Here is a 17,899-nt window from a genome sequence, read left to right as displayed (position 1 = left end):
CAGTAATCATCATTTTTTAAATTATTATTATTGTAAACAACGAACTCTACATGCATTCATGTACAGTGTTCATTGACACAACTCTGGTTTTCATATTCTGGTTTTCTGAGGGGGGAATAACTTTCAAAACCGTGTTATTATCAATCAAGGGGGTAGGTTTGGTCTCAATATTGGTAGGGACAGCCACGCACCCTGTAAAAAAAAGGACTGTTTAATGTTGACAACCAAATGGTTTATTAAAATATAACATCTATATATACATTAAGATCTGTATTTACATTTAAATACAAATTATGCAAAGCAACTGATCAAAGACTAAAAGATTCTAAAGTCTAAAATTCTGCCCTCCCAAAATACTGGTAGGGACATGTCCCTACCGTCCATATGCAAATCTACGGCCTTGCTATCAATGCAGACTTTAATACACTGAAAATGTGACACTATTAACATCACATACATGTCTATAAATAAAATTGGTTTCACTCTGCCCACGTTTTACATTCTTTTGAATGTCTGTGGAATAAGATAAAATATGAGATGCCACGGGGCACACGGTGGTTTAGTGGTTAGTATGTCCACCTCACACCGCTAGGGTTGAGGGTTCGATTCCTGTCTTTGCCCTGTGTCTGCGGAGCTTGCATGCTCTCCCCGTGCTGCAGGGGTTTTCTCCAGGTACTCCGGTTTCCTACATGTCCGTAGTGTATGAATGTGTATGTGCCCTGCGATGGATTCGCACCCTGTCCAGGGTGTACCCTGCCCTGTGCCCCATACTCCCTGGGATAGGCTCCAGGTTCCCCCTGACCCTGAAAGATAAGCGGTATAGAAGACGGATCATTTACACATTTGAATGACTGTTTTTGAATGTGTTCATATGAAATTAAACATGACCTCATATGGGCATTGTTTCGACTCGGGACATCTGTCATTTGCTGCTAGTCGCTAGTCTACAAGTCACGTTTTATAACAACAAACAAACTCAAAATGATACTCTCTCACTACAGCCTTTGCGCGTGTAGACGTCAACCTGCTGAATGTCGCCCACGTGGTCCGTTACCATGCCGCCGTGTTCTCTCCTCCTATTGGCTGCTCGAGCCTAGCGTTTTATTTATTACGGACACGCGCGACTGCGCATTTATCTTGGCTAAAACCCGGAGAGGTAATAACAAAAATAGAGGTGTATAAATACCTGGTGGGATTGCAGTGTTACTTGTGAGAGTTTTAGGGATTAAAGCAGCAGTTATAGTTCATTCAAGTATCATTCGGCCACGGTTTATAATTTTCTTCATTTAGTATTATATCTAGGTATTCTGGATGTAGCTCGTATTTTATTTTTATTTTATTTATTTTTTTACAGCAGAATAAAAGATATTTGTCCACCATACAGATCCCTCTGGACTCCATAAAGCCTCTCTGTCACTCTGCACTGCACTTTGTGTTGTTACTACACGTAACATACTTGCATACTTTGTACATGCCTTTTTGTCTTTTTTGCACATTCCTGTACAAACATTTATTATTCACTTCTGATGTATAAGTTTGTTATTTAAATGCACAGTCTAAGGAGAAGTACGACAGATTTTTATTTCACTGCAACTTGTATATATCTGTGTATGTGACAAATAAAAATCTTGACTCTATTTTGATTGTGGACTAACGACCGTTTGGATTATGCTCCGTGTTTTGTCTGTATCCGTCCTGGGCGGAGTTACACCGGTTATGGGCGGTGTCAGGGGCGGTGTTATCTACTACAGGGCTGTGCTCTGGGTCTGATGTGGTTACTGCTCAGGCTCTCACAGCCCGCCATCTTGTTGCGGCTCTACTACGTGTGTGGAAGAGTTCCTACAAGAGGAGGGGGGGGTCAAGTTGCATTTTCTTCTTTCCCCCCTTCCTTTTAAGTTGAGATCCAGGGTGCCGAACGACAGATTTTTCTTTTCTTTTTTTTGCTCCAAAGCAGGAACTGCTTAACTGTTTTATTTTGCGGAATTAAAATAATACAACAGAGATGAGTATCGAGACGCTTTTGGAGGCAGCCAAGTTTTTAGAATTGCAAGCCCAGCAACAACAGAAAACACGTGGTAAGTAAGAGTGTAATTCTGGAACTGTGTGTGTGCGCGCGCGCGTGCGCGCAGAAGTATTGGCGCAAAGGGAACCTTACTTGCTGCACGTACTGCCGCTTTAACCTCTCACATTGTTTACTGATGGGTCCTGTTAGGATTTTAACAATTGTGAAAATGATAAAGGGTAATACTGATGTAGCAGAATAGATCATTTTTACCTATATAAAATGTTTTGTAAGAAAAAAAATGTAAATCACGACACAAGTACTACACAAATGCTTGGAATGCACCGTGGAATTTAAAGAGCGTAGTATAGTAATAAGACTTTTCCCCTTATGTAACGGAGTGTTTTACTCTTGTTGCAAGCTTGTCAAATACATGTGACATTGAATGTAATAGAAATGGATGTTTTCAAATGTTTAATTAGATGGTTTCAATTTAAACACATCTGCATTGCTGCTAAGGGCGGTGGCGGTTCTAGGAGCTACGTGTGTGAGCGCCAGTTGCTTTTTTTTTTTTTTTTAACATAATGACTTGACATCGCCGCGGTGTCGTGTTACGCGTCTTACAGCGGCTCGTGATTTTAGACACAACGCTTGTACAGAAACATTTTGTACCTCGTGAAGCACACTAGTGCATTGTGAGTTTAGGCAGTGTGTTAAACTTGGGTTCAGATATATATCTGTACTCCTTGTTTTGTCGCGTGTTTTTCTACGGCTCTGTCTAGCACGGAACAGCGCGTTCCTTGTGGTGACGTGTGCCGTGTGGCCACGCCCCCGTAGTAGAATCCGCGTGGACAAACTCCACCCCCGCAGCCATGTGCGCGCCAGGCAAGCGCGCGCTCTGTACGGACTGGTGGGGAAAGTAGGCCATGCAGTGTTGCACAAATGTTTAAATAGTAAAGAAAACTGTGTTTTATATTTGGCAAAGTGATATTTTTACCCGTACAAAGCAAAAGATGGTAGAAATAGTGTTGTGTAAAAAAAAGGGTGGGGAGGCAGAACACACCAGTTGCACCAGTTTGTGACCATATGCGACAATATCTATTACTAGGGATTTTGGTTGTAGGCACACCTTCACCTTGAATCACTTCTGTTATGAACATTATTGCTTTTGTGGTTTTATTTAATTTTTTGTTAACTTTGTCAAGTGGGCTGAGGGTCTGACTCAGTTTAGGTGTGCAGGAAGAAGGTGGAGACTAGTAGAATGGTCATGTTGGTGCAGAAAATGTCTTATTTGTGTCCTGTGTTGCTTATATCTGTGTTGCTATGGTAACTGGACAGCCTTCCCCCAGACACTTGGTATATGCCTGCTTGTTCATCACACTGCGTGGTTGGGGGCGGGTGGATCATGGTCAGCTGCTGTGACTTGTAGGCCACTGGTGTAGCATCACAAGTGTCTTGTAGGGCTCAGTAGACACTTTCATACTGGCAGATTTGAATATGAAGAGCTTTGAACATTCCTGACCAGGGAGATGATGTTGATTTGAATCAGACTGTGGTGAGGCAGCAGCATCAGATGACATAATGCTTTACAGAACCACTTCATTATTGCACTGGTAGAATGGATGGTTTTAGTCTCTAGTACTTTGATTCTCAGATTGCATTACCACACACGCACATCTTACACTGAATGTGACTGGCCTGTTCTGTTGATCTTGTCATTGTGAGGATGAATTTTCTGCTCGAATAATCTTCTCTCATTAACTTGTTTTCCTTTTGTGATCAGTAGTTGAAAATGCACAGACTTTTAGCTGTACTATACTCTGAATGTAGAACTTGTCTGTGTAAGTGGTTAAGTATGGAGCTTACCAGTGGAATTTCAGTACTCGACGTAGCAAGGACGTGCCCAGGTTTTCCTGAGAAATTTTCCGTTCCACACCTGTAACTCTGTGCTAATACTTGAATGCACTTGAGTTCAGCCCAGGCTATGACTTGATCAAACACTTTAGGATGTGAATAGTTACCTGATTTGTAGATTTAAACTTTACCATGCTTGTTATAGCACCTGCCCATCTGAATCATCACCAGCTGAACAAGTCTTAAAGTCTTACTTTCATTTACATTTACGACATTTGGGAGACATCCTTATCCAGAGCGACTTATATTCATCTCATGTATACATTTGAGTAGTTGAGGCTTAAGGGCCTTCCTCTGGGGCAGCTTGGCAGTGCTGGGATTCAAACTCGCAACTTAGTGGTCAGAATTCACATCTCAACTACATTGAACTACCACTGAGCTATTTTACCATGGTGTGTTCCCATCCAAGGAAAAGGCATCATAGCAACACAATTACAACTGGCTTTTTAAAATGCCTACTAAATAAGTATTCTGTTCATTTAAATTAAGGCTTTTAAAGGAGTTTTGCTGAACTTTATTCTCCTTGTATCACAGTCTTCCTACCTGACTGCCCACCTGAGAGTAAAAACGGTTCCAACTTTTTTGTTGGGTCTTTCAGGACCTCAATCACAATACACACCACTACGTGGTACTCTTCTTAGACTATGGAATAAACAGCAATCTGTTTTTATGTTTCTGTTAAAAACACAAGGGAAGTAATTTTAGATGCACATCCCTTCCTTCACTTGACTGGCTTTTAAAACGGAGCTGTGTTTGGAAATCATGCTTTAGAGCTTGGTATATAGAGCACCTCCCTATAGTGGCCAGTTTTCGAACTGTTCTCAAATTGTGTGGAATGACATTAAGGTTCATTTAATGAATCCCTGGCTCACCCTCCGGGTCTTTTCTTGCCTTCCAGGTCGTGGTGATCATCGGGGGGGGCTGGTTTTGGCCACTAGGCTTGACTGTGCTGGGGTGTTTGCTGGCTGGGGGAGGAGAACATGATGGAAAGCTCTAATGATGGAGGGGCTGGGCAGGTTTTGGGCCATTAGTCTGAGGGGGTAGGACTGCATGTTGGGTATATGCAGTACATGCTGAGATGGGGCTGGACGGGTGTATTTTTGGGGCACACGGGGGTGGGGGGGTGCAGGTGAAATGGTCGGGTTGGACGACACCACAGGAATGAACTGAATGTTGTGTTTTTAAATCCATGTTGCTAAATTTCCAGCATCTAGGCGCGTGTGTGTGTGTATTGAAAGTTGATGTTGGAGTAGTCCTTCAGAGGCAGGAGGAGTAACCTTACCTTACAGCATGAACATGATAAAGCTGAGTTCACTCTGGATCATGATTATTTTTGTCATGAAAATTTTTGTTCTGTTTTTTAGTGGTTATAATTTTAAGTTCGCACATAATCTCTTTTTCAAAAACACGCCAGTCTTTATGTGTCCAGCATAAGCTGCCTTTAGAGATGTAAAACTATCAGCAGATCAGATTCAAATAATCTTTGTCTTCACTGATATGCGGCATTGATTAAACGATCCTCTTTAACTCTTTCCTGTAGAAGAGAACGAGCTTCGGGAGAGACTGCGCCTCGAACAGGAAGCAGGGAAGCGAAGAGCGGAAGTACCCCAGTGCATTCAAGCCACACATGCCAATCACCTGACCTCGGGGGAGGAGCTGAGTCCAGAGCGTAACCACGCCCCTCCGTCAGCCCTGTCCTCTCCTCCCCCTCCTGCTCCCTCCATTCCAATCACAGTCATTCCCATTCCTGTGGTGTCGTCAAACCCGACCATATCACCTGCATCCCCCCACCTCAGTGTGCCCCAAAAAGACACCCACTCACTCCAATCTCAGCATCTACTTCCCCAACGTGCAGTCTTACCCCCTCAAACTAATGGCCCAAAACTTTCCCAGCCATTGCAGCCATACCCTGGGTCCATCATTAGAGCTTCCCAGCATACTCTGCTCCCCCATCCAACAAACACCCCAGCACAGCCAAGCCTCATGGCCAAAACCAGCCCTCCTGATGATCACCATGGCCTGGATGGCAAGAAAAGACCCGGAGGGTGAGTCAGGGATTAAAGTGCTCCTTCAGTGATGTAAACATGTGCAAACTTGTGTATGATTGTAATCGTGTTAAAGAAGCCTTTAGTTGCATGAAAGTTTCGAAAGTGCTGTTGGGGTTTTTTTTTTTCTTCTTTCTTCCGTTTTCTTTTTTTTTTTTTTTCCCCCTCACCTGGGGAATAATATTTGTGTGTTTTCAGGGCAGGAACAAGGGAAGTACATAACAAGCTTGAAAAAAACAGGTGAGTTAATGTGTAGTCTCTGGGTTCTGTTTGCATAACGTTGTGGAGATTTGTTGCTTAATCTTTTGCCTGCAAGAAACTAACATTACACAAGCTTAAAGGGTTTACAATGGATTACAGTTTTTATTATGTTAAACTCATGCACACTGTGAGAAAATGTTACACTTTAAGGCCAGTTTGAACTGAATTGAGTATTGTTGGGTTTTTTTTTTTCTTTTTTAAACAGACGTGCACACTTGAAGGAATGCTTCGAAACCCTCAAGAAGAACATCCCTAATGTTGATGAGAAGAAAACCTCCAATCTGAGTGTGCTGAGAAGTGCGCTAAGATACATTCAGGTAGAGTTAGCTTCTGTATCTCATGTCTGCTGGTTTTTGGTATACAGTATGTGTTGTGGTGGCTTAACACTTATATGATTCTAAATCCACGTTTCTCAGAGTTGGGTCCTGGGAACCCCCGTGATGATTAGCCAGTGAGATGATTCATTTCCTTTTTTTTTTTTTTATTTATTTTTTTTTTTAAAATGGTGGTCTGGATTATAATCAAATAGTATTGTTATAGTTATTACTTAGTTATTACAATTAAGCCTAATTGAATGTTAATTGGAATTTCAAATTCTGCATCACAATAATATTTATTAGAAGTATATTTTTGAATCTGAATCCAAAAGCAAGTATACATAATGTCAATTTGAGTCGAAATACATTTTGAATAAAAACCAAAATGTTTCAAAGCTTTAGCACAGAGTAACTGGGTTGGCTTCTGTGTCTCGGAAGTTATGGAATAAACAGCTTTTATGGCTCCAATAAATATATGAAACATAATCTGCCTAACATTTTAAATAGTGCTGTGATCATAGCATATGGTGATGTGAGACCTGATCTTAATAACATGTTGGAGATGATGGCAGTGGGTAACAACAAGCTAGAATGGAGGATGAAGGCACAGTAGCATGTGTGGTTCTTCAGTCTGCGTGCTTCCTGTGCATAGTGATTTAACGATGACCTGAGACGAGACGCGGATAAAGGAAATCTTTTGGGCCGCTTCGGTGTGCTGAGCAGCCTGTGGTTGGACAAAGGAGGGGGGAAAAAGAAACAAAAGAACAGTTCAGAAGTAAAATGTACAAAATGTGCCCACCTGCAGTGTCTCTGTGCTTGTGATGGAAAGTTAATCATTTTTGAGTTATTGTCAGTTACTGGACACATAGGGGTACAGGGAAAAAAGTGTATAAGCCATGGAATTGAAAGTTAAAGTAGGGAAGTGTGAACTGAGGGGTTTTTTCCTCCCCCTTTTCTCTTTTTCTCTCTCTCTCATGAGGTTGTATTTGAAGCATCCAGGCTGTCAAATACATGTGTCCGCTGCAGATAGCAAGCTTCCTGGTCCAAAGTATTAGGGTGACATGACAATTCAGTATCAGTACCTTTTCTGAGAGCACGGATGGTTTCTGTAACACATTTCACTTGCTTATGGTTCAAATTAGGAATACACCACCATTTTGGTCACCAAAAATCTTTTTGCGTAAATGGGCAATGATGTAGTAAATGGTCACGTACTATTAAAAAAGAAAAGGGCCTAAGTGTTATTCTAATATCTCATTGAAAGGAGTAACTTTGCTATTATCGTGTTTTCTCATTGTCTTTTAGGTTTGTAACGTGAATGATATAATTGCATCACAGATAATAATCATGGTTCAAATCATTATGATTAAATTCTGTACTCCAGCTTCCTCCTCCAGACCAAAGACACGTGTTGTAGGCTGATTGGCATTTCCAAATTGTCCTAGACATGTGAATGTGTGCGCGATGGGTTGGTCCCCTGTCCAGGGTGTCCCCCACCTGGTGCCCCAAGTTCCCCGGGGTAGGCGCCAGGTTCCCCTGCGACCCTGTGTAGGATCAGGGCTATGGAAAATGGATGGATGGATATTTAGGTGGCACTTTGGCTGGCATATTTGAATGTATTAAAATATGATTAAAAAATAAATGAATATCAGCAGCCGTCTCTCATCCATGTGGTTTATTGCCGATATCAAATTATTGACTCGACAGCCTGTTCCTGTTGCAATTTAAATATGTTCACTTGGTGTTTTCCTGGCTGCTTAGTGACTACTGTGACTACTATTTTGGTAGACTGCACCTGCTGTAGTGTTTACTCCTGTTTAGAGGTGAACACCTGGTTAATGTGATGAACTGACATTTGAGTGAGTACAGAATCTCTCTCTGTCTCTCCAAGCAGATTAATGCATGTGTGTGTGTGTGTGTGTGTGTGTGTGTCACAAAGGTGTGCTGTTAATAGGTACTGCCCTGTATGTTGGTGTGTGTGGTATTGTTGGTGGTTTGTGCTGCACGTGCTGTGTGCGACTGAGCCAAGGCGGTTCAGGCATCGAGGCCTCTGCACACTCTCTTCAGAGGACTGAAGTTGTTATTAAGGATTAGTGGCTTTGGATTACTTTTCATTTTGTTTCATCTTCATGTCTTTCCCTGATCTGTATGCACTCCTGCAGTATTCCTCTTGGCACCATGTGACCTGGGACTTAAAACTTATAGGAAGTTCATACTTCCTTGTTTCACTTCTTTGTGAATGTATCCGAAGAAGGCAAATAAACCTCTTGTGGGTTTTCCTTCATTTGATTTAACCACTGATTTGTTTAAAAAAAAAAAAAAATTTAATGATCCTGTACAGATTTTTGTTCTCCTTCACGCTTATGTTTATACTGCAGGTGATCCTTTTTTCTGCATTTATAAACGCGTATGTCGTGACATTCCTAAGTGTTGCTGTGAAACCATATGATTTCCTGTCAAGTGCTCTAGCCCCTCCTCCCTTCTCTCTCCCTCCCTCCCTTTTTCTCTCTTTGCCTCACTCATCCTGCTTCTAGTCCCGGCCACATGAGCGCTGAGCACATGGCTAGCCTGAGACGTGTGATGTCAGCCCTCCTCTACCCCCACCCCTCTGATCCAGTGCTCAGCCATGCAACTTCAGTTGCAGCTTGTGCATTAGCTACAGCTTAGACTGGCAGCATCTGCAAAGCCTTGGAGCATGTTTACAACCATGTAAAGCTCATTAAAACCTTTCCTGGATTTTTACATCTTGCTTCTAGAATGACTTATGCCACGTGATTACAGCTTGCAAACTACAATATTTTTTCATGTGTGATTTTTGCTCTGAGGCTGAGAGACTGCTCTCTTGGAAAGTTTCTGCTGCTTTTTCAAGCCCTGTCTGATTTCAGTTTTAATCAAATAAAAGCCATATGCACTGTAACTTTATTAATACTATGCCAATCATTGAGGTTCAGTGTTGTGCTGACCACTCGTGGATGGTAGCCAATCAGATGCCAAGTATTCTGTCAGCATTTACAGCTTACATTCCCGCAGACTGCCAAATATTGCTGTTTTTCCAGTCCTAACTGTACAGCTGCTTTTTAAAAAAAACAACAAAAAACAAAACATGTAGTCTCTAACTAGTTAGGCTTTGTCATAATACTCAGGATGGCAACGCTATTAAAACCTCTAAGAATACATAGTAGTGAATAAAGCAGTCAGTTGTCTCGATAATACTGTCACTCTTCTCAAAAGAGGATGTTCTATCTAAATTGCATCTTTGCAAATTGGCTGTATAAATCAGTGTGTCCTTGTAGCTTGACGGTTTTATCCTGTCAGTATGCTTTTCAAGGGGTCTGCATCTGCAACAAAGGCCCTGCAGCTCAATCGTGTCTCAGCCTTGTGCATTCAAAGGACTAGAGGTACAAAAAAAAACAGGTAGCCTCTTTTTCAGCTCCCTCGACTGTCATTTTCCACTTCATTCTTGACAGTAATTGCTGCCCCAGCTTATGTTCTTACTGGGCATGACAGTGTGACAGTTTGACTGACCTATATATATATTTAAAAAATAATAATAATAATAATAACGCACAAAACGATGTGCTAGACGTTGCCTTTTTCTCCTCAGACTGATAACTAGTACTCCTCTAGACATTTACAGACATATTTTACTTCCTCTACCCAAGATATTTTTCTTCTTGTGTAATGAAGTGGCAAGTGAGGGTGTATTTTTGTCTCAGCTGCAGGCAATAAGAGTCACAAGACAGTCCTCTCTGAACAGTTGTTTATGCAGCATGTCTGCAACGTGGCTCTGCGTGCAGCCGCACGTCTTGCTGTTCTCAACCCATTTCTTTTGCTCACCCTTTCCTCTTTTTTGCATTCTCTGTGCTGCAGAAATTTGTCAGTAAGCACCTAACGGAGTCAAGTCAGTGGAGGTTGTCCCCCCTCCTGGCTCTGACCATGTGCTTCTCATTCGCATTGCATGTGACTATGCCCAAGACGTGTCAACCTTCGCCGCACAGCATGACCTGCTCCACTTACATGCACACAGGTAGGGCTGGAGGTTTTGAGTCTAGACGGGAGAAAGGGAAAGAGGAGGGGGAGTTTGTGCTTCTTGCTCTCCTTCTCCTGCCTTAAACTATAATAAGAAACCTTCAGTATCACCCATGTTTTTCCCCCTCAAAAGCAGTTGTGAGCTTTAATCCAGCAATATATTTGCAATTAATGTGCTAAAACTCACTCCATGTTAGATGCCACTTCAGCTTTTGAACTTTTGAATGTGTTCTAACTGACGATTCAGTGAAGGTAGCACAGGAAAGAAAATATTCTTCCCTAAGAAAGCAACAGAATCTGTGCAGAACTCATTTAATTTGCTAGTAAACATGCTACTACAAACTGGCACCACAGGAAGTAAAGTGAAAAATTAAAAAAATAAAACTGACATTTTAATTGAACTGATAAAGCTCGTGTATAGGAAGGCAACTTAAAACTGAAACAGGGTCTGTTTGTCTGTTTGCTACTAACAGACTGCTACAAACTAGCATAGCATGGAGTAAATAAAATGCACATCTAATTTAAATAAACTGACATTTGTGACTCGATTGTCAGCTGAAGTAGACAAAATGTGCTATTTATCGAGCAATGTTTTCTTTTAGTGTTTATTAGCACAGCTGAAACTAGCAGCTTACAGTACAAGTGATGAGTTAGCTTGAAATTTAGCTTAGTAACTAGCAAGATAAGGACTGTGACTAATAGTTTGCTGGCAGGGGAATGCCTTCTCAAAGGTAAATAATGCACTTTTCTTTTGCTAATAATCAGTGTTACATTTGGTCAATGTTATGATTTTAAGCCTTCAGAGAAGAGGCTACTGCATGGTTTAGTTAGCATCGTAGAAAGTGTTGTTTGTCTTTTGTCAGGTTTACTGGGTTGTGAAATGTGTTCAGAAAACACAGGAACCTTGTTTTCATGTCACAAAAAAGCTCTTGTGCCATTAGTGGTATTAATTTATTCCCCTGAGCTTGAAATGCACTCTGTTCATTCCACAGTCCTTATGACATGACCCACATTTTTATTTTCACACCTACTAGAAAATGTAACAAGAAGTTCCCTAATTTTTTTCTTTTTTTTTTTTTTTTTTTTTTTTTTTCCCCAACCAAGTTCATTGCATTTTTGAGGCCCACACTTCTATTATTGTTGCTTTACAAGCATTTATGAGCATGTTCCTGTTTTCACTGTTGTGTACAGCTTTGACCACAGATGCTGAGTAAAATGTGGAGTGCTATAAGAGTTCAGTAATTTGTGGTTAGTGGCGCTGTATGCATTTCAGTGTGTGGAAAAACCTGTGATTAGTACAGTCAGACAGGCCTTCACTCTGCGGCTGAACTCTGCTCTCAACCTCGCTGTGTGATCAGGGATCCGGTTACCAAGGAGGTGTAAAAAAATTTTTTGGTCTGTTGTCTTGACAACGGCAGGGAATCCCAGCATCTTATTGGTTAAACCAGAATGGGGCGGGACCCTTGGGGTAAATGCTGTATATTGACTGGTGCATGGTTCTGTCTGTCTGTTCTCTTTTTTTTTTTTTTTTTTTTCTTTTTTTTTTTTTGAATGTCCTTTAGGCTTTGTTGGCTGTCAAGTGAAAGCCCGGACTGTCTTGGTGTTTTTCTGTGATCATGCTCTCCTGGTGCACATGGAGAAGGAGTGGATGAGTGTTGTAATCAGCTCGAGTGTGATGCTTTGTATGTCCCAGCCTCTAATAGCCATTTGCACTATGTACAGAGGTCATATTCACCTGAACCTGAAACTGCATTTAGATGTATGAATATAGTATATTTGGTAGAGGTTGATCTCTATGGAATACTGTATCATCACTGTCCAGTGAAAACTGATGGCATAGTTCCTAATATTATAGATATTCTTATTATTTAACACATGCTGTTTGACTGCCAATTCTGATATTTCTCCCAGATGTTTCTGGGAAAGCACCAAGTCATATTAAATTCTTTCCCTGAAACAAAGTGAAAACCCTGCATATGGCGATAAATGGTCATGTCCAGTCTCCTCATACAGCTCAGGTTTCTTTACAGGAATGCGTCTTGTTAGTTGGGGGGTGTAAACTTTTGAACAGTTTCCCAAAAGACAAAGTACTAACATTATCTCAGCTCATCGTGTTCAAAAGTTTACATCCCCCCTGGCTCTTAATATATCGTGTTTCCTTCTTGAGCATCAGTGAATATTTAACGTTCTGCTAAAAGATGGATCTCAACATCATATAGCCGCTGTTGGAATGTGCAGGACCTGGAGGTTTTTTCTGAAGAACAGTGGGCAGTTTAACTGCTCAGGACAAACAAGGGACTCATGAACAACTATCACAAAACATAAAAACAGTCATGGATCATCCAGGTAATGACACATGGTATTAAGAATCAAGGGAATATAAACTTTTGAATTGATCATTTTTAGAAATTCAGCTATTATCTTGTCTTGTGGAATATATGTATACATCTGTTTACTATATGGACGATGTAAAGATGTGAAATAGTTTATTCAGGACAGTACTAAATAAAACACAACATGGGTTTTTTATGATCCCTCTTATTTTGTTAACAATATTAAGATTTAGCAGATTCTGTGAGGGTTATGCAAACTTTTGGGCACAACCAGCTACCAGGTAAGCATGCATTGATGTGGTTAATGCACCAACCATATTTGGAGACAGTACCTTAATGTACTAGGTGTTGGGAAAAAATTTTTAGGCAGGCTGACGTGCTGGTTAAACTTTGGTCTTGTTGCGAAGTACGATGCAAATATTTTGAATAATTTTCTCCTTACTAGACAAGTGCGTCAAGCAGATAAATTATGCATATTCTTTCTTCATCATAAATTCAGTTCTTTTAGCTCAGTGATTCTCAACCAGGGGGGCGTGGAGAGATGGGAAGGTGGGCGCAAATTTTTTAGAACTCGCAGACAGGGCATCATTTGGGGACTCGGTGTATTTTACTGCTTTTCAAATATAATGTGCATAAATTGAAAAACTCTGCGTTCCCTCTCCCGCTGTATTTTCTTTTTTTGCTGGGGAGAGGCGGAGCTTAGCCTGCTTTTTATCTAGTGCTCAGTGCAGGCCAACTTAGCAACTTTTCAGCCCCCTTTAGCTGCTATTTTTCATTTATTTATTTTTGTGAAGAAGAAAAAAGGGGGCGCCTAGCGATTAACCTTAGTGACTTTCCAAATGTCGGCAGTATTGTCCTGCAAGCGCGAGGTCTTGCTTTCCCGCTGCACTCGCACCTCTCTCTGTGTCTGCTCTGTTCAGTGAGCTGCTGAGAGCCGGAGATTTAACAATGACTTGGATAACAAGACGCGTCCTTCGTCCCAATTTACATCATTCTTATGTGAATGTTTTTAAAGCGCAAGACGAATGTAATGCAACATGTTTTACATGTAAAATAGTCCACGTTATTACAGCCTAGTTCTCTTGTTCAAAGTAGTTATAGTGCTCAGAAATATTTTTGATCATTCATGTTCCATACCTGTCCGTTATATAGTTTAATAAAAGTCATAAGTTATTTTAAATCATAAGTTATGAAAAGTAATTTTTTAAAAAAGTAACAAAAAAAAAAAAAATCTATTAAAAACAGGTTCTGAGAGTGAATCCATCTCTGTTTTTAATGTGTTATATATATGGACATGAAAGATCACAGACTGGGTTTCTAATCCAGGATAAAAGTTTCAGACAGGTGCAGCCTTAGATGGAGCTTATGGAACCAAACTCTGTTTATAGCCCTGCAGAGGAGAGCCTCATTACACTACAGGCACCACTTAAAGCCGAACTGTTAAGTCATTTCATTATCAGTACATGGTTAGAAATCATGCTACATTAATTGTATTCTGATGTAATTAAACACGATCAGCTGATTGTAGTTTACTGGGGTTTTTAATGAACCTTTTGCATTATCATTCCCCCACTGACGAGTCTAATTGGTTGCAAACGGATATGGCATATTTTCCTATTTCTTTCTTTGTATCTAATTGTATTTATGTTTTCCAGATTTGCTCAATGTGACACAGTTTACTCGCAGGTTTATACATGTGATTGAGGCCTATACAATGCGAAACAAAATTATACAACACTGTTATTTTGTCCCAAATTATATTCATTGTGATCAATAATGAAATCACAATTATTTCAGAACCAGGGTATTTTGTACAGACGTTTTAATCTTTATCCATCCTCCTTAACGCTCTTTAAAAGAACTTGGTCGGGCACGCTTATTGCCAGCACGGGGATCCTGCATCAGCTGACTAAGCCTCGAAAGTGGGTCACTAAGGCACAGCCCAGTGTTTAACATACACCCCGCCCCACCTCCCCTCTCTCTGTGACCTACTACTATTGTGGATGAAATCAGGAATGATGTATTCTACCGTGTGGTGTTCGGGGGGGTGGGTGGAGCTGTGATCTTCCTTCTGCGCTAGTATGCATGACTCAGTGCTCTCTGCCCAGATGTCCACCTCCGATTGGTTCAGCTCACATCCCAAAAGCTCCACCCACCACACTGCTGCACTGACTGAACCTGTTTACTTGTGCAGAGTTCAACTTCCTCCTTCCCAGAAGTGGGCAGGGCTTTAGAGTGCTGCATGAGTATGGACTGGGAATCAGGGATGGGAGGACTTTGAGATAGCATAAACAGTGGCCTTTATGAGGAAGCGTGACTGATTACTCGTACACAGGCTTGCTCTTGTTCTAGTCGTGAATCCAACAGTCTGTGCAATTCCAAGAAGGAATTATCTGGTAAGCAGCCGAATAGTGTTTTTGATTAGAGCAGGATTGGTTGTACTCGGTTGGCCCTAATGCTGATGAGACCCTATGGCTCTGAGACGTTGCTGTGTAAAGAAATTGAGGTCAGGAAAAGTGCACACACTGAACACTGACCTTGGACCCCAATGACCTGTTTCCTACCGAAGAACGGAGAGAACTTTCCTTCCATCAGCCATGACATCATCACTGTGTCTTATCTCCATTTCAGAGAACATGAATAGGCTTGTGATTATCTAATTTCTAGAACACTCTTAATACACTATTAAATAGAGCTGATTAAATCTAATTATTAAATTAATTGGATTAAATCTATTACTAAAGAAAATGTACTCCCCTGGTTAGGATTCTCCAATTTAGTGTAGGCCAAGGTTTTGAATGTACCATTTTAGTTTGCATATCTAATTGGCAAGATTCTTCAGCTTGGATTGTTTTACTTTTTACTGTTTTTATATAGAAGACTGGACAAAAATATTTAACTCTTACTGCAGTGTTGGGCATTTAATACCTGCTTTAGCCAAATGAGCTCTTGAAGTATATACCCTGTGAGCATTCTGAGCTCTGAGTTTCCAGATACTTTTTCTGTGAGTGTTGTGGTGATCCATGGCATTGAAGTCTTTAACCATAACACATCATGGTTTTACCAGTTTATTTTAGTATATTCTTAAGTATAGCAGTAAACTGTGTTTTTTTTTTTTTTTTTTATACAAGTGATGCAGCTTTATTAATCACAGAACTGCTGTTTCCTTTATTCCACTTTGTTTGAATCACCATTTTAGTCAATAATTCCTTGCCTGAGATTTTTGTTTTCTAGTTTCACTTATTTTGGTTTCTAATATATTTACAGCCAGTTGCTAAATGCTGATTGAGTCAAAGCCTCGTAGCCTGGTCCCATGCATGGTGCAAATCACATAGCAACAAGGGGCTTTGTGTTTAGGATGCCCCAGATTTTTATAAAAGAAAGTAAATCTCGGTAATGTAGTAATGTAGCCCATCCCTGCATGCACATCACGCTTGTACAATTGTGTCTGAGAGAAAGAGAAAGTATTCACTCTTTTTTTGTTCTGCCCACAGACTTTGAAGAGGAAAGAGAAGGAGTATGAGCATGAGATGGAGCGCCTGGCCCGTGAGAAGATCTCCACACAACAGAGGCTGGCTGAGCTGAAGAACGAGTTCAGCCAGTGGATGGACATGATGGAGGTTGAGAGGCTTCTGCGTCAGACCGTCCAGCCCGAAGATGACCAAGCATCCACGTCCACAGCCTCAGGTACGCTATCTCACCTGCACATGTGACTTTTAAAAAAATCTTTGAAAATTGAATTGAATCAGCAAATCAGTTATAACTACACTTCAGAGCAATTCAGTGCATCCTTATCTTTGTTTTTCTTTTGCTTCCCACAGAAGGTGAAGATAACATGGACGAGGACATCGAGGAAGAGGGTGTGCTGACCCCACCTCACTCCTTACCCAGAGTGCCTCAGCCAGAGCTCAGGAAGCTATCGCCATCTCTGCCCCAAACTCTTTCTGTCTCCTCCAAGCCCTTCCAACCTCCACCATCTGCTACTGCGTCCTCTGCCTTGGCCCCTGCCCAGCCTTCCTCGCCCTCACTCTCCTTGCCCCCTGCACAGGCAGCAGTGACCCAGCAGCCCCAGGCCATGGTGGCCCCTCAGGGCCTGGCATATGGGCATATTGTAGCCACTCCCAGCATCCAGCCAACAGTAATCACACATGCTTCTTCACATGCCTCTGTCATCCAAGCTGTCAATCAAGTCACCCAGACAGGCACCAAGCACATAGCCCACATCGCCCCCTCCTCCACCTCTTCCTTGTCCTCTTCCACCAGCGCCATACAGCTGGCACCTGGACCTCAAACCATTGGGCACATCACGGTGCACCCGGTGACGCACCTTCCTACACTATACCCACAACCAGTCACCATCTCACACGCCCAGGCCAATGGCACCACAGTGTTGGCCAAACAGACGCCTGTTGGGCATCAGGTGCTCTCACATCACCCGCAGCTGGTGGGCCAGACTGTCCTCAACCCGGTTACCATGGTGACCATGCCCTCTTTCCCTGTCAGCACACTGAAGCTGGCATGAGAGAACAGGCTGATGTGGACTCTGAACTTACTGGCACAAGCCCCTGTTAGTCACATCCAGCATTACAGCAGACAAAAGCAGTACATTCCAAATACAAACAAATCTATGAAGAGTCTAAGATAAATCTATCTAAATTTATATACATCTATGTTATGTTGTATGGTAAAAGGAAAAAAAAAAAGATTTTGTATCCTTTTTGTGTGGATAAAATTAGATTGTGATGTCCTCCTTCATGCTGCTATGTATGTGTGTGTGTGCACGTGTGTGTGTGTGTGTGAGAGAGAGATGGTGAACAGAAAGGTGGATGAAATGGCAAAAATATATCAAAATAGCTCGACATTTTTAACAATATCATTTTTATCATATTTATATTTCTCACAAAGTGCCAGGAAAATAACAGTGCTACAGTTTTAAAAAACTGTACAAGATCTGATTTATATTTGGATCCAAAAGTATATAACCACGGAACAGAAGGG

General features: G+C 41.4%; 1 protein-coding gene across 2 annotated transcripts; it reads left to right on the top strand.

Annotated features, from left to right (window-relative positions):
- Positions 1 to 1,772: 1,772 nt before the first annotated feature.
- mnta (MAX network transcriptional repressor a) lies at positions 1,773 to 17,648 on the top strand. Of its 2 annotated transcripts, XM_017490848.3 has the most exons (6): positions 1,774 to 2,075; positions 5,457 to 5,961; positions 6,160 to 6,201; positions 6,428 to 6,539; positions 16,396 to 16,588; positions 16,723 to 17,648. In XM_017490848.3, exons 1-6 carry the CDS (start codon positions 2,003 to 2,005, stop codon positions 17,421 to 17,423), a joined length of 1,626 nt encoding a protein of 541 aa, XP_017346337.1. In that variant the 5' UTR covers positions 1,774 to 2,002; the 3' UTR covers positions 17,424 to 17,648. The 2 variants fall into 2 exon arrangements, with proteins under 2 accessions (XP_017346338.1, XP_017346337.1); XM_017490849.3 differs by lacking the exon at positions 6,160 to 6,201 and having other exon boundaries at positions 1,773 to 2,075.
- Positions 17,649 to 17,899: the final 251 nt, after the last annotated feature.

This window comes from Ictalurus punctatus, chromosome 17 (genome assembly GCF_001660625.3).
Source record: "Ictalurus punctatus breed USDA103 chromosome 17, Coco_2.0, whole genome shotgun sequence".
NCBI lineage: Eukaryota > Metazoa > Chordata > Actinopteri > Siluriformes > Ictaluridae > Ictalurus > Ictalurus punctatus.
This window is presented reverse-complemented; position numbering and strand designations above follow the sequence as displayed.